At 46.0% G+C, this 17,690-nt stretch overlaps 1 protein-coding gene across 1 annotated transcript in view; it reads left to right on the forward strand.

Annotated features, from left to right (window-relative positions):
• LOC104402793 (plexin-A4-like) overlaps positions 1-12,773 on the forward strand; it is a gene marked incomplete at its 3' end in the record, with an annotated part of 22,383 nt that extends 9,610 nt beyond the window's left edge. The window contains exon 2 of the mRNA XM_010010769.1: positions 12,591-12,773. Within this exon, the coding sequence (XP_010009071.1) occupies positions 12,591-12,773 (183 nt within the window). The remainder of the gene's footprint in view (positions 1-12,590) is intronic.
• Positions 12,774-17,690: the final 4,917 nt, after the last annotated feature.

A 17,690-nucleotide genomic window follows, 5' to 3' on the forward strand; every position in this document is an offset into this window, starting at 1 on the left:
GTGTTGGACAGAGCCTTGGGTGACATGGTCTAGTGTGAGGTGTCCCTGCCCATGGCAGGGGGCTGGAACTGGATGATCTTAAGGTCCTTTCCAGCCCAAACTATTCTGCAATTCTATTATTTCTCCCCCTCCATTAGGCCTGACAACCACCTCTCCTTCAAAGCTGGCTGTGCTCCAGGATGAAAGGCACTTCATCAGAGAGTGATGTCTTAGCTTGCTACAGGAGGCAGCTCAGGCAAAAGCGGAACATGGAGCGCTCTCCAGCGACGTGGCTGGTGTTTCTCATGATTACTGTTGGTGGTGGAAGTGACCAGAAATGTCTGGGGCCGTGCTCCTCAGACTAATGGAGAGCAGCTGAGTTCAAATCTCCACCACCCCAGCAAGGTCCTGGCACCTCTGTAATTGGAATTAGGGAAGTCTCCCCACCTCTACCTCTGTGAGGTGACCAGAAGCTCATTAACTAATAAGCACTAATTCATTGAACAACATGACTAGTGTTCATGCTAGGGACATGACAGCTGGGGTGTAATGGAGTTGCAGGAATGAGACCTTCCTGGCTTTTCAATTGATCTACATGTCTATGGCTGAACAGTGCTGGCTGAGCACTAGACTTCCCCAGCATCCACATGAGCTCTTAATTCAGCCTGGATATAGCTGCCGGCAGCATCCCAGTCTTCCTGACATCCCCAAAAGCCCACTACTCTTCATGTAGGCATGCATATGCTCACCTGGTGAGACCTCATTTGCAGGCACCGCATGGGATCATCTTCTCCCTCGGTAGTGGTCCTTCCTCCCATGTGCTACCTCCCTGCTTTCACCCAGCAGGGATAAGGAGACATTCCTGCCTCTGTAAAGTGCTCTGCATTCCAGGCAGGGGAAAAAGTGGCTTTGGAGGCTCAGCAGGAGAGAAACACATAAACTTTTAAGCACCTACATCAACCTAAGCTGCACTCAAGGTAAGTGCGTAAGTGTCCACATGGCCTACATCAGCCTAAGATGCACCCCTGTAAACCAGGGTCTAATTGCACAGAGAGGTTGGTTGCGTTTGAGGTGTTAAGTGTGTTCCTTAGATTAAATGCCTGTCCTTGAAAAGATACTTCCAGATTGGTGTGCATACAGAAATAATGCTGGTGGTAATCCATTATCTTCTAATCACACCCCCACCTTGCCACTTTTCCTTCCAAAATCCTCATTGTTTGTCCTGGAAGTGGGGAAGAAAAAAGCATTCTTTGGAAACAACTTCCTTCTTAAACCCATTTATTTCCTTCCTAAGTATAAAGTAAGAGGAAACCCTATTCCTTTAAGTGGCTGGGAGCCAAACCTACTCACAGTGCTGTTCTCTGCCGGCAACTCGTGTCTGGCTGACCCTGCTCAAACAAAATGTTCATTGAGAACAGAGCAGGGCTCAAGGCTGCTGAGTTGCTGTTGTGTCTGAGATATTTCAGGCACAGTTCCCTCCCCCATCATCAGTCCCATCTCTGGACCATGCTGGCTCTGCCTGAGCTGCTCAGCATCTCTCTGCATCAGCCCCAGGTCCTGGTGCTCCCTCACTAGCTGCAGCTGTAGGTGAGCAAGGTGCCAGCTTCTCCATCGCTGCCTGTGTTTCTTGCCACGTGGACAGTAAGTTTTGTTTCTGGGAACTGGTCTTTGCTGCTTTCCCTGCCAGCGATCCAGGCTGTTGTCTTCTGTGGTTGAGCCCTGTGGGTGCACGTGGCTCAGCCTTGCATTTTTGGAGGACCTCCTTGCATTCTTTTCCATGCCAGGAGATCAGCTACTTTGCAAACCTGACCGCATATTGCCTGGCCAGGAGGTTGTCTGTGTGGCAATGGAAATGCTTGTGCAACAGTTATTGTTTTAAAGGCAGCAAGCAAAACTCAGCCATGCTGGAAGAGCCAGAAGCAAAGTGAATCCAGCTCCGTTCATGAGCCCGATACTATTTAAGGCACCTCCAGTCTGGAGGCAGGAGTTTGTACAATAACCATCCTGTTGAGGAGGGGGTTTATTCAGCATTGCTTTCTGGCCCTAATCCTGAACAGACCCTTTCTCGCTTGCCTGATGCAAGTGTAGTATTGGGGTGAAAAACAGTGCAGGGTCTGTCTTAGTACTTGGAGGATCAGTAAAGAAGTTTAGCCCCTGGGAATAGTCTGATGCACGTGTCTATGTATTTTATATTCCAGCACACAAATAAGGTTTATTCCTCCCCCCAAATAAGCATGTTTCTCTATTTATCTAAACTGCATGGAAACATTATACTGTGTAGGATAACACAGATGTTGGAAGCACCCATCCTGAAGACTGGCTGGTGTGAAGATGAAAGCAAGAGATCCAGAGAGATGTCCAGATCTCATCTGGTCATATTTCTGCTCCAGACACTTCCAGCCTGGCATCTGCATGACTGTGCTAGTCTGGGATATGATTTTGCTGTAGCTTTGCTTGAGAGACATTTTATTGGCACTGGCCCAGTCTCTGGGTAACATAACAGCTTTGGGACCAAATGTGGTGTTAGCAGAGCCAGCATGGACCTGGCTAGATGGGTATGTCCAAATTCAGGATGGAGCTGAGGATCTGGGCATCCTGCACAGATCCACCTCTGAACCAACCTTCTCTTCATCTCTGCTTTGTTGCACAGATCAATGTCAGTGTGTGGATGAATGTGGCTTGCTGAAATGCAGACTTTTGTTGCATCTTTCTCCTGCAGATAACTATACAATACATAGGACCTAACATCTTCCCTGTGCCATCAGCACTCAGTGGCTTCAGTTTAGAGCTAGTAAACATCGCAGCCCCAATGTTTTCTGCTTTAGAATATGGATTCTACTAATATTTATAATACTTAAAGAAGTACTTGAAGCTCAGGACAGGCAGGATTCCCGGTGTGCATGCAACTAAATGGTAGCACCACAGAAGTACCATGAGACCTCTGTTTCCTCCTTGCAGTATTGGAGCTGTCATTGCTGCTAGAGCATGTGGGTGACATGAGATCAGTAGGAAGAACACTGTATTTTCCCTGTTTCAATGTCATTACCCCGTCATTGTCAGTGATCCAAAATATAATAGGATTTGTTCAGCTGATTTATCCTGTAAACAAGTGATATTATCCAGGCTTGTATTTAGACACAGAGAGAGAGAGGGAGAGGCAGAGTAAGGGAGCGTGCAGAAGGGAATAATAAACACGTACTCCTCCTAATGAGGGAATGACCCAGCACTTATCAATGGGTTGGGGCTATTGGTTGGGATCCTGAGCCAAGAAACACAGGGCTATAATTATGGTGTCCCTGCTTCTGAGGGCTGGCTGCAGCCTTCTGCTTGTACAGTCCCGCTTCCAGATGCAGGAGGACTCTGAGCTTAATGGCCTGGGTGAATTTATACTCTTGCGACACAAGTGCTCTGAATTCCTTAAGTACCAAGATCTGCACAAATAGAGGCAGCAAGAGGGGGATTTTATTATTCAGGGCTCAGCTGCTTTAGTTTGTTGTTTAAACTGATAACTAGAGCTTCTTTAAATGCCTCTTCTATGAGATGATAGGACCAGACACAACTCAGTTCTCCCTGATACGGATGTACAGCACAACACACTCTTATTTAATGACCAAGCCAAGGATTCTCATACCCAGCCAAGCTCTCTCAATTTCCCCATGCTGAAGAGCAGCAGCACATCCATGTCATTCATTATAACACTTAACTTACCTTCGCAGGACCACGGTGAAGCTTAATTAATGCTTTTAGGAGGCCCTGAGATGTCTGGGTGAAGGTGTTCCTTGCATGCAAAGCAGTGTTGTTGTTTCGTTCATATGGTGCTGTTGGTGCATGTGGCACTTTGCAGCCCAAATGGTAATTTTGCCCATGTAACAAAATAATAATTATAGTAATTGTGATTCATTGGAGAATCTGTGGTGGTGCCAGCGTAGGGGAGGCAGCTGGACTCTATGCGGCAAGGTGCTGATGTGCGTCACTGCAATAGGAATAAGGGGTGTTTGGCAGCTGCCAGAAATGCTTCAGAAATGCTGCTTTAACCATTCTGCTGCCAGCAAGTGTTGGGAGATAATGGGCCAAGCACGTTGTCTGTGAAAGGGAGGGCAGGTCAGCAAGGGAAGGTTCCTACATCCTTCAACATTACATGAAGCAGCAGCACCAATGATATTGTTGTAGAGATCTTAGAAGAGCCCTACAGTGTGAATGTTGTGCCATAGGATCACAGACTGGTTTGGGTTGGAAGGGACCTTAAAAATCAGCCAGTTCCAAGCCCCTGCCACAGGCAGGGACACCTTCCACTAGAGCAGGTTGCTCCAACCTGGCCTTGAACACTGCCAGGGATGGGGCAGCCACAGCTTCTCTGGGCACCCTGTGCCAGCGCCTCAGCACCCTCACAGGGAAGAGCTTCTGCCTAAGATCTAACCTAAATCTTCCTGGTTTAAGTTTGAACCCATCACCCCTTCTCTTACCACTACAGATTATGAGAGTCCGTCTGGTGAAGACAGGCATGAGTGTTTGTAACTTGGGGAAGGGAATGTGTCTTTGTTGAGAGTCTCTATTGGATGGACGTGACTGAGAGAAACCCATGTTATGGCAAAAGATGCTCATGGGTATGGGGCACAGCTGACAGAGGATAGAGCTCCAGTCTCTTCATGCACCCCTTCATCACTGCAGTTGATGTTACCAGGAATTTGTTATGCAGACAACTTTTGGCCAATTATGTGACATCCTTTAGGGTAAAATGCAGCAGCCGGCAAGTACTTCTCCTTCTCCCAAAGTCATCTTTCCACCTATACAGAAACCCCTTTTCACCTAAGGTTTTGCCCCTCTGGGACTCTTACTCCCCATCTCAGCTACAGCAGCACCAGGGGAAGTCAGTGTTTCAGATGCGTAACACAGCTTTGCTGCTGGAATATGTTCTTACAGAAGAGCTTTAGTAGCTTATTTGATCAATACTTCACTGCTGAAAAATCCCTAAATGCCTATTTACCCAATAGACCATGGTGGTTTCAAAGGCAGACTCTCCACATTCAATAATATCTTTTTTTGGGGGGGAGGATATGAAATATTTCAAGTGAGTTTTTTAAAGCTTATGGAAAGCACCAAGCTGAGAGCCACAGAGATCATATTCTTCTGCTTATCCTTCAGTGCTTCATCCATACAATCCTCCAGCCTCTGAGCCAGCAAAAGGAAGTTAATGGGACTGTAGAACTCAACTGCTTTTACAGCTGCTCTCTGGGTGCCATTTATCCTCTTTCTTTGTAGGTACAGTTGCCACCAGTAAGGAGATGAGCCTCAGTGATGAGACACCTCAGGGATCTGATTTTCACCTCAACTGCATGGCTTGGTGTGCTAATGCTGAGATTTCAGATCAGAATGCTAGAGATGTTCGGAGGGAGGGTGGAAATGATGTGCAAAAAACAGAGTTGTCACACACTGGTTTGTGTTGGAAGGGACCTTAATGCTCCTCCAGCTCCAACCCCTGCCCCGGGCAGGGACACCTTCCACTAGAGCAGGTTGCTCCAAGCCCCTGTGTCCAACCTGGCCTTGAACACTGCCAGGGATGGGGCAGCCCCAGCTTCTCTGGGCACCCTGTGCCAGCGCCTCAGCACCCTCACAGGGAAGAGCTTCCTTATATCCAACCTGGACTTCCCTCACCCAGCTTTGCTGAGCAAAAGGCCTGAAGACTAAAGCAACCTGCTGGTCTCTGTAAGAAAGGCAGCCTCCTTTTCAGGAAATAGCCAATTTTCCGATGTGGAAGTACATAGTGTAGACTGCTGAGAACCTTTACACTCACAGTATAGCAGGAACATAAATGCAGGCATCAAAACTTTGTATTACATTAAGATTCTGGAAACTTGACACTAATCCTTGAACTGGTACTTAAACTACAGACCTGAGCCCCAAACGCCTGTACCAGTTCCAGTCTATTTGGGTAACTCTCCCCCCTGGTCTTGCATTCCTGGATTACGTTTTGAATGAAAACCTCTTAGCTTAGTGAGTGCAATTTCCCTGTAATTGGTAAAGTTACTGTAACTGCACTGTCATTTGTATATGGTGACATGTAATTGCATGGTAACCATTGCTGTGGTTGCACAAGTGAAAAGCAGTGTGCAATTATAATGTATTTCCAAATGCTGGCCCTTTATCCAGCTCCCATTATATCACAGAGCACCCTGGGGAAACAGTACTGGGTATTTTTGTATGTGATTAGGCTGCAGGCTAGCCACTGAAGAGTGGCTTTTTTTGGGGGGGTTGGTGATCTGAGCTATCTTTGGTTGGTGGCCCAGGGTTCCCATCTTTTTATCCACAAAATTTCCCTGTGGCTTTGGATTACAGATGACAAAGGTCTAAGGCCACTGATGCTCATTGGGAAGCCTCTGGCCTTTTCCTGACCCGTTATCAGGAATGTGTGAGATGGGGAGGGCTCTAAGAGGCACCAAATGATGTGAATGATGTGACATGAGGTGGAAGTCAGAGAGGCTGTCTCCGTCCTGCACTAGGACCTCATAGCTAGACACAACCAGTGGGCTGAAATGGGATGGTTCTGATGAAGTTCACAGCACAAACCATGCGAGAAGGTCAGATGAACCAAGTCTCTTCTGACTCAGAAGCAGCATGGCCAGAAGCAGAGGTACTGCAGGAGGTGAGAGGCAGAGTCAGTGCAACGTGAGGAAGGCACTGTACTAATGCAAGGGGTAGGGCAAACCAGCATTGAACCAGTTCACCAAGCAGTGAAGCCCATGCTGATACCATCAAGAGGACATGCATATGCAAACAGGAGAAGCACATCATTTGCAGCCCCAGAGGGTAGGAATTTATGGTTCACCCCTGCAGCAGGTGATCTAGACCCTAAATTTCCTAGCTTGTACCTCTTCAGGTACCACTAAGTTCCTGGTAACAGGTTTTTCTAATGCTTGCATCTCTCTAGATTCCTAAATACCCTATTGAGCAGGATATGTGCCCATCTTCTTCCTTACTCAGTCCTTGCAATCAAGAAGGAAAGATCTTGTAGTCAGGTGATGGAAAAAAAGACCTTGGATGTCTCCTTGCAAAGATTAAGATGCATATTACTGTTGATTTCTTACTGCTGGCAGTACAGGCAGCTATAATGTATATGTTCCTTTCATAGTCTGGCGTAGCCAAGCCTGAGATAACCAGAGTGAGAAGCCAAGTACCTGCCACCACATGAAGGCAGGGCTGTTAGGTATTAGCAGTAAATCAAAGGCAGGACTTCGCTGTCGGGACAGCCTTTATCCCCAGTGAGACTGGGGAATTGTTTTGGAGTCAGCTGAGATATGTGGAAAAAGGCCCCTGTGCTAGGACTGGGGAGGAAGATTTCACCAGAGTGAAAGCAAGGAGGACCGAAGAATGGATAACCCTTCATGGAAGCTTTTCCAGAAACATGGATTAGGATGTACTTGATTATCAGGGCTGTTTCAGAGGCAAATAGCAAAAGCAGATGTTTACTGGACAATTGCAGTTTATTATGAGCAATGTTTGCACTGGCCCCCTAATATCTGGTGCTTCAGGTATTTGTGCAGTGCCAAAGCGCTTGGTTCTGCTGGGGAATCGGATAAGGATGGGGCAGGAGGTGCTGTAATTAGAGCTCTAACCCTTCTGCTGAGTTTGGGGGTTTTTGGGGGCTCAGCACATCCCTAGAGGACTGAGGCAGCAGCAGCCTTGTAAAACCATCCTCTCCAGGAGGGCTTGGCTGTGTTAATTATTTATTTGATAGGCTTAATCCTGGAGAAGACAAATGCCTGCCAGAATCCTCCTATAAATCAGGCCCGTTCCTCTGCACATCCTTCCTATCTCAGTGGTGAGTGATACACTTGGCCACGGTGTCACAGCTGTGATGAACCCTCTGGTTGCTGATGCTGGGAGCAGTGGTAGGAACAGACCACAGCCTCTCACCAGCTGGTTTCCCCCCCTCCACATCAGCCCAAGATGGAGAGGCAGCTGGTGGGACCCAGGAGGGTATTTATGCCCAGGGAGCTGTTAACCATCTCAAATGAAGGTATTTTGGATATGCAGAGCACCATATAAATCTGTGTTTAGCAGCTTTCCTGGGGCAGAGGGGTGGCAAGGAATATTTCTTCTCTTGCAAGTGGGATGTTGGACTGATTGACTTCAATCCAGCATCTCATCCGCAAGACCCCCCTTCCCTTCTGAGTTACCTACAGACTGTGCAGTGAATTTCTGGGTTAGATTATGACTGCTCATGGTGTGAGAATTGCTGATCCTATTCCTGCCTCCTTAGATCTTCCTTTGCCCCCTCCCTGATATCCCAGCTGCTGCGAGCAGAGTGAATTCACATCCTCACCTCAGCTTTCATTCTGGAAAGTCGTTAACGTGAAATTGCCAAGCAGAGAAGCTCCAGAGAGTTTAAGGTGGCTGCTTTATATTGCTGTTAGGAGTGTCTGGAATTGAAAATAAACCTGTGCTTGCAACTCCTGACCCTTTCATCATAAATCCAAACTTCCTTATGGGTTTCTCTTCGCTGAAGATGATGACTGTGTTTCTGCCCTTCCGAAGGCACGTCTGCAGCTGAGAGCCACAAGCTGCACAGAAGCCCGGTGATGTGTATTTGTAGGGCTTTGCTTCCTGGTGTCTCTTTGTAGATGATCCCCAGAGGAAAAGTTATATGTAAAGTGAAAATGGTTTTCATGTGGTGTGTGGCTTGTTGGCCCCTCTCCTCCTCGTGGGGGATGGTTGTGCACATTGCAAACCACAGCTCTGAGACTGCTTCTCCGGCACCCATGTAGCAGGATGTGAGTGAATGTCATGGCCTTATCTGCTCTCACTTTGCGTGCCTCGGAGGGTAGGGTGCTCTGTGGTGGTATTAGATCTCATCTGAACTGTGTCCTGTAAGAGAAAGTGGTGCTTGGATCAGGTTTGGGTTGGAAGGGACCTTAAAAATCATCCAGTCCAACCCCCCTGCAATGAGCAGGGACATCTTCCACCAGGTTAAGTTGCTCCAAGTGCCTGTGTCCAACCTGGCCTTGAACACTGCCAGGGATGGGGCAGCCACAGCTTCTCTGGGCACCCTGTGCCAGCGCCTCAGCACCCTCCCAGGGAAGAGCTTCTGCCTCAGAGCTCATCTCAATCTCCCCTTTTCCAGTTGAAAGCCATTCCCCCTTGTCCTATCACTACAGGCTCTACTAAAAAGTGTGTTCCCATCTTTCTCATAAGCTCTTCTTATAAAGATGTGCCCTGTAAATAAGCTCAGGTAAATAAGAGGAAATAAATGGGGTTAAATTTACCTTTAAATTTAGTTTACGGGGGAAAACCATGATGTCAGCCCCTTTAAGGGTAGGTCTGAGTTCAGCTGGAGCTGAGCCCAGTCAAATGGAGGAGTACCTAACCTGTGGCAATGGGATTAATTAAGTCTTGATTGGTTGAAGGTGTGCTACAGATCAGTCACAGGTTATTGTGCTTAGTGCTGGGATCTCTGGGTCTATATCTTCTCAGTGCTTTGGAGGGGGTTGTGGATTATTTTTGGTTGTGTGAGTTCTGCTATGCACACCAATAGTGATTGCATAATTTGGCTAACGTATTTTGGCTGTTGGTAGAGTGGGTTACAGAGGGCTTAGACCTGCTTGGGGAGCAAACAGGAGTAGCTTGTATCTCCCTGCAGGACAGCATGGGCAGCTCTTGCCTGAGCTTTGAGGTCCTGGCTCATGCAGGAAGGCAGACCATGTGTCCTTGCTGGTCTCCAGCTACTTCAGCTGGAGTTTTGGCTGTGCTGCAGGGAGGGGAGTGTGAGGAAGGCTGTGCTACACCAAGGAGGATGCCTCGGACTGTGCTAGCTCTGCTTGATGGCTATTGTTTCACTGCTTGTCAGTGTAATTTCCTGTTTGAGATGGAGCTTCATACACTGCCCTCCAGGTAAGATGTCTGCTGGCACTATTGAGGTCTTCATTTTCTTGGTGGTGAAGAAAGCTGTTTCCATTTCTTTTCTTTTCCTTTAAAATCATGACAAAACAGGACTTTCTTCCCTTCTTCCCTTGTCCCTCTTTCTGTCATTTGTATAAGGTTTGGGTATTTCTTGCTTTTGGTTTAAAATGATTTCTTCTCAGCCTGTCAGGCCACCAGTTTGAGACATACACAGTTTTATCATTGCCTTAAAAGACAGGTCATGTTAATTTGAGAGCTTAAAAGTTTCTGGTCAAACTGGGCCTGGCCTCAACATCTGAATTATTCTCAGATCATAGAATCATAGAATGGTTTGGGTTGGAAAGGACCTTAAGATCATCCAGTTCCAATCCCCTGCTGTGGGCAGGGACACCTTCAACTAGTCCAGTTTTCTGAAGGCTGTGTACATAGGATCCTACATCCATAGGGTGGCTCAGGTTGGAAGACACCCCAGCATATTGTTAAGACCATGTCTCTGTTCAAAACACGATACATCTTAATGTTAGATACTTAGGCTGAGTGAATCTACTGGTGTCCTTCTGCAATCAGTTGGCTCTATTAGCAGGTGATCCAGTGCACTACAAGTTTGGTTGGATGCCTTGTTCTCTGACATACCTCCTTTCCTCTGTTGATTATGGAGGTAGTAAGATGATCACTGTAGTCTACTTAGATTTCACATGGCTAAATCTAGATGAGACGGATCCCACTCCAGGTGATGTATTGCTTCAAACACATCTGTACCTCCTGAGTAATCAAGCTTCAGTTATTCCATCCCGACCTATGTAATGGAAGCTGTGTGTGTTCTCATCATCAGAAACACTGAGCTTTTCAAGCCATGCTGTCGGCGGGGGTGTCCTACCTCTCTAAAGTGTGGCCATCAACTTGGGGGTGCGAGACCTCAGGTGAATTTGGCCTTTGGGTGTGGGATGCAGATTTGTCTTTGTGCTGGCATTGAGGACTAGCGACATCCTGTCTGCTGCTCATGGAGGCTGTTGATCCCATGTGTAATTGCTCTTTGAGCTGGTGTTTTAGCTGTGAAAGAGCAGTCCTCAAACACTAATGACTCTTGCAGGCCAGAGCTCAGGCTAGCTGTTCCTTACTAATGGCTGTTTGAATTCCTCCTAGGTTTTATGTGTTTATAAATACATTTAGGACACATTATTCTTCCATTCAGTAAAACCATCTGTAATTATTCCCTGTAATTGCTGGGTGAGGATAAAATGAATCAGCTCTCAGGCTTTTACTGCTTGTGAACTCAAGTAAGGAGCAGTGAATATTCCAGCCATGCTTTCAGGAAGATGGGAGCTCAGACAAAGAAAACTGTCATGGTCCTTTATCACCGATGTGTGAAAACTAGGCAACCTTCCTGTACAACTGATTATTGCCTTTCTAGGCCATAGACCAGCAAAACATTATAAGTGGATGCTTAACTTCAAATCTGTGAGTGGCCCCAGTGAAGTTAATAAAGACTAACTTCTTTAGCGATCACGTACTATGATATTTGGAGCTTTATTTGACTTATTCTGTGGAGATCATATTGACAACCTGAATCAGCCTTGCCTACTGCCCAGATGGTGTCTTAAGGTAGAAGAGTTGTCTGTACTGTTGTGCTGCTGCACTTCTGTAACTCTCTGAAGCCCAAAGAAGCACCCTTGGAGATGACTAGGCACTATGTGCATTCATACACAAGGATCCCAGTGGAGCATCTGTCTGGTAGCAAGCCTGTTGAGTTCAAATGCAATAGGTGTTGAAACTTGGGCAGCAGTGTTATTGAACAGGGATGTTTCTCTGGTTGTGAGGAGCTCATGGGTATTCCAATAAATGCCCAAAAGCTCCCATAATAGCTGTGAAACCTTCCCTCCTCTCCAAAGAACTTCAGTGAATTGTAGTATGCCAATAAGATGGATAAATGTGGATAATCTCTATCTCATGGCGGGGGGGGAGGGGAGGGAATGCATACCCAGGAGGATGTAATGCCCAGGCCAAACAGTATGAGAGAAGAAGCCGGGTGATGGGGAGTGTGTGCAGTCACCATCTATAGTGTGATAGCACAATCCTTAGCATGGTCCCTATTGCAGATTTGGCCTGGGCTGAGCAGCTCTGCCATAGACAAAGCCTGGCCATGACTTGGGGGGCTATAATATCCAAGGTGTAACACTGAGTGATGCTACAGAGTTTGGAGGTGAAAGGGGTGTAGTTATTTAGGTTTCATAGATATGAGCCTTACTGTTTGGTCTCAGGGCCAGAGAGCAGGTCAGCATCTATTTTGCTTGCCAGTGTAGATTTAAGTCTGTGGTTTTTACTGTGGATCCCATGGGAATGATGTGCATACTTCTTTTGACAGAACTAGAGACGTTTAAGATGTTTTTCAGCAGAGTTTGTCTTTGATTGCTAGGTCTTGACTGGTAAAACTGACTGGTAAAGCAGTAAGAAAAAGGTTTAACATAATGTACCCTGCTGGGCTGTCATTCAAGAGAAGCAAGTTTCCAGTTCTCTCTCTGTCTGTAACTCATCATGCAAGTTTGGACAAATCTTTTCCACCTCTCTATTTCTCCAGTCCTGCCTTTGTCATTGATTGTCAGCCTGCCTAAATTATAGGCATGTTATGCAATGAGGTCCCTGCTTGGATGGATGCTTCCCAAATGGTTAAAGAATTGTTGGCTTCATTTTATGACGTTCTCTTTCTTTCTCTTTTATAGCTGTTAACAATTGATGACAATTTCTGTGGCCTGGATATGAATGCCCCCTTGGGAGTATCATCCATGGTGCGAGGGCTCCCTATTTTCACTGAGGATGGAGACAGAATGACATCTGTGATTGCTTACGTCTACAAGAACCACTCCCTGGCGTTTGTGGGCACCAAGAGTGGGAAGCTCAAGAAGGTAAGACCTAATGTGGTTCTCCAATTGAGATTTTCACGTTCTTATGGAGACTTGGAGTGTTGCATTGGGTGTGAACGCAGTCCTAAGGTGCATCACCTGTTTTGAGGGTAGAAAATGTTTCTGTTGGCAAAAATCTGTGTTTTGCCCTTGAGGCATAGAGTTGATGTGAGAAAGGAGTAAATCCTCCTTCCAAGTTGTTGCTCATCAGCAGTTGAATGTTTCTGAAGTCAAACCACAGCCCCAGCCCCAGCCAGACTTGATGCAGTTTACAGCCAACAATTCTTTTGTGTGGTCAGACCATCTCTAATGTAAAGTACTTGATCACAGGTTGTCTGTGCATGCTGGAGAAAAACCATGGTTGAGGTTTGCTCAGAAGCAGGCTCATACTCTGGAGACCTTTCTTCAGAGCAGTGTGACTACGTTGTGATTTTGCCATGAGGCCAGCATGGGATTAGTTGTTGCTCTGTTTAGGTCAGGCTGGATGCTTGTGCCAAAGAAAGAGGGTTTTCACCAAAAGAAAACTGTGTCTTGAATGATAATGAGCGTTACGTTTATGGTCAATGCCACATAAACCCAAATGCGTTAAAGAGTGTATTTATGCTCCTCGCTGTGTATTCTCACTAAAAATATGCCTGTTGCATGGCTGTGGCTCTGTAGTTTGCCATGTAAGGCAATAGTGGAGAGGCTTGAGAGGTGGGAGCTGGGAATTATCTACCTGTGGTTTTCTCATGGCAAGAAGATGTATTAAAAGTGACCTGCTTGTGGTAATGGTGGGCACTGCCTCCACTTCAACACGTGTGCCAGTCTGACAGTGTTTGTCTGAATGCTCAGCCCAGGGGTGTTATATGTGCACAGAGATTGTGGCTTTGCAATAATAGAGATGGGTGAGAAGCTGTGATTGGAGGTTGGGCAGAGCCTTTGGGGTTGGGTGTTGATTCCTCTTTGAATCCTTTCTGCAAATCAAAACTTCCAGGTTGGGGAGGGGAAGGTGCTATGAAAAGGTGAACGGTTTGCGTATAGGATGGGCAAAGCAGACATGGAGGAGTTGTTTGTTCATGGATGCTTAAGGAAGGTTTGAAGCCTCTAGTTTTGTTCCTCTACCTATTTCTTCACTTAAAAAGAAAATCAGGGTTGTATATTCAGATGCCCCCATGCAAGGGGAACAGGATCCTCCTCGCTGTTCTCTGTCTCTGGCGTTGCTCAACAGAACAAAGACTGCTGATGCTTTTGAAAAGAGAGTATTATCATTCTTTTTAACAGTCTATTCAGGCACATGGAAAAGGAGCCAAATTGATTTTTTTTTTTTTGAAACAGTTGTAATAAAAATAATCTCCTCCCCTGACTAATTAGGTTTTGTTCCCCTGTCATCTGTGATATCATAATAAACTGTTTAGTTCTCCAGTCAGTCTCTTGGGGGGGAAGAATGGGGTAGCTGAGACTTCAATGGTAAATAACCAGAAGACCTAAACAGTTAAGAACGACTGCTGCTTCCCTGCACTCCTAAGCTTTTGGGTTTTCTTTTGGCTTCAGGAGAAGCAGACTCAGACGCAGCTCTGCCTTTGCAGGTCACGTTGCAGAATCCAAGATCTGATTCCTTTTAACAGGGGGAAAATAGAAGGGAAAGCTTTTAGTGCTTCACGGAGTGTGGGAGAGAGAGGGGACAGCCTTATAGGGTAAAGAATGGGAAGAGGGGAGCTGAACAGGCTGATGTAATTTGAGAAAGCCTCATTTTATTCCCTCTTTTTCCTAATATTCTGCCTGTGGTAGTTACTGTGTTGGGTCTGTGTGTTGGAACAGAGCTGGAGTCTTGGGCTGAGATCTTCCTCAGCTGAATGAGTCTCCACCAGAGAGGCAGAATGCACAGGGAAATGGTGCTCCCCTGCACACACGTGGTTGTTTTGGACCAGTTGATCCAGGCTCTGCGAAACATTAAGTTCTTTCAAGTTCAGCCCCATCCTTGCTGTGACTTCTGCAGTCATTGACTCCCCTCCACATACTGCTCTCTCCCAGGGCTCCTGAAGGTATCTGAGCTCAGGACACCAGCCTCTTTTCCCCTCTGGGTGCCACATGAGACCAATTTGTACCTGGGGATTTTCACTTGACACTCCTTGATCCCTGCCAAAACTTCATGGGCCTTTTGAAGCTTTGTTTTCCATCTTGGCTCATCAATCAGGTGCTTTTGAGTAGGAAACAATGGAAATACTACATCGTTATTGCAACTCCAACATAATCCATTATGTTAGCATGAAGTTTGCTTTATGTGTGTTTGGGTTTTTTAAAGCAAATGCCTATGGGGAAATTGGAATAAGCTTTGTAGGATGAAATGAGATTCCATGTACTGATGGACAAAGCCCAGGAGATATATTTTACTCTGCTTGCTGAGTCCTACCATGCATGGTACATACTGGTGCAGCACAGCTACTCGGTCAAGCTACAGTGAAGTATTTCAGACAGCATGAAGAGAGGAGTTATGAGATTATCTCGGAGATAGCAGGATCTACTCAGTTGCTGGAAGACTCAGTGCAAGTAATTACAAAGTGGTTTTGGAGGCACTTCCCTTCTTTTCCCTGCAGTTTCAGCCTCTTTCTCTCTGTGTGTATTTTTATATGGAAGTGGCAGACTGTATATCAGATTTTGATGTGTGCAATGCGTGAACACTCTGCAGAATACCCACAGTCATAAAGCAATATCTGTTAGTTGATATACAAATGTCACATATGTCAAAGGAATTTATCCAGTGGCACACACAAGTGAAGTGAAATATTGTGCTTTATGGGGACATATAATTAAAATGAAAACTAGCAACATATCAGGAATCTGCCCATGTAACCAAGACAACAAAGAGAGAAAGAAAAGGGAAAACCAAGATAGAGATAGGGTAGGAAAAGAGCGAGTAAAACAGAATGACAAGGTTGGCCTCAGCTATTTCACTGCCCCAGGCAAAATACATTTTGCAACCCTCGCTCATTCACACAGCTACATGTGCAGACCAACAGGAAGGCACTGAATAAAGTGCTGGAGAAATATGCCCTCCAATTCTGCTGCCTTGTCCACAGCACAGCCAGAATGAAGCCATAAATAGGATGAAAATGCAGAGCTAGGGAAAAGAAATAGTCCCCTTGTCTGTATGTTATGTACAGAAAGCAGCGCCCTTGGATTAAAGGCTTGTTGGGTGCTGGTGGCATCTTGGAGATGGTGAAGAGTGGCCTGGGGATGAGTGGGTTCAGTTCTTTGCTCCACCATAAACTTCTGTTGTGCCTCTGTACCTCATCTTCTCTTCTGCAAAGGATGGGAAATACTTTGCTTGCTTAAAGCAGCATTATGTGATTATATTATTGCATTAAAGGCTGTGAGGTGTGTGATCGTATCAAACAGCTAAACTAGACAAGTGGGATAGAAACCCAGCTTCTGACCACTTGTGGGCATTAAAGATCCCACAGTGCTTTTTAAAGAGAAATATTTCACCTTGCAGTGCTTTTGGTCACATCCCAGTATCTGTAATTACCTCCTGTGCTGTCTGGCCAGCGATGTTCCTTGTGCTTCCATACCATGCTGGTAAGTGTTGCCACAGCTTTAGTGTACTCCAGGATGCCTGGTGGGCTTTGGTGGTGGAGTGAGCTCCTATGTATGATGGGAAACAAACCATGCTTTGGCAAAAAAGCCCAGTGGCTGAAAGTGATTTGACATTCCAGTGAGTTTTTGGTGAATGTTTGCAGGAGATACGAAAGCAGCACTTGAGTTTACCAATATCTGCTTTGTTTCTCTACAAAGAGTGCAGTGAACCATCAGGAAAAGGAGTTATTCCTGTGTATGTGCTTCCTACAAACCACTTTGCTGTAAACCAGCCAGATGCTGGATTCCACTGGCTCATTCCCTCTCATTACAGGCTTAGCTCTTCACTCTGGTGGCAGGAGAAAGCTGGAGATGTACCCATGGAGATGTTTTGCACATGGTTTTGTATGCTTGCTCTGGACTCTATTTCTCGTGTCTGGCCAAATTCTGTGCCACTAATACCTATCATCACTACTACCTGTCATCACTAAGGGAGCGACGCAGTATTCAGTATTCCTTGTATTCTTTTCCATGGAATTTAATTGATGGGTCACTGCTTTTACGCAGATAGTTTCCAGTCAAAGCAATACAACTTACCTGTACTTATTCTGTGAGTAGCTGCAACTGGAGTTTACAAATGTCAACCTAGGAACTGCATTTCTAACAAAACAAAGCCCTTTGGCCATTCTGAAATGTTTATCTGAGGATGGAGTCGTGGTAATTTACATCTATTTGAAACTTCCCCATAAGAAATAACTTCTTCTGCCAAAGTATTTCATTCAAAGCCTTTTCTATGCTAAATTCCTCACAGAGAAAGAGATTTGGCTTTAAACTCAGTTCTTTCACTCTGTGGCCTGTATTTCGGTTTTCATAGAGTCCCATCAGTCTGAGGTCTTTAAAGGGCTTTGTAGATTTGCACTGCCGTTTGTGGGGAAGGCTTTCATTGGGATCAGAGGACTCTGAAATCTGGCCAGCACTTCCCACCACTTCCCACCTCTACTTAGTAGAACATTCTCAATATCAACCGGTTTCATGAACTACCCTCTGGACTACCCTGAACTCTCAAGACCCTGTTTACTTTGGATCCAGAGACAAAGCACCGTAGGGAGATGTTTAGATCTAAGAGCTTGGATTTGCAATCCTCATTTGGCCCATCTCACACTGTGTTGAGGAAAGCTGGTGTTCTCGGATAAGTAATTGGATTGGAAAGTACATGCAGGTCTGAGCTCCTGCTGGTTCCTGGCCACATTGCTGTGGCTACCCTGTCTCATCAGCCAACTAACAGCTCTCCTGCATGGGTTCTGTTTACAGCCCATCTGCCTTGAGGAAAGAATGGGAAGCTGTCCTGGGTTCAGCCGTCGAGGC

This window comes from Nestor notabilis, unplaced genomic scaffold (assembly GCF_000696875.1).
Source record: "Nestor notabilis isolate BGI_N333 unplaced genomic scaffold, ASM69687v1 scaffold2310, whole genome shotgun sequence".
Classification (NCBI taxonomy): domain Eukaryota; kingdom Metazoa; phylum Chordata; class Aves; order Psittaciformes; family Psittacidae; genus Nestor; species Nestor notabilis.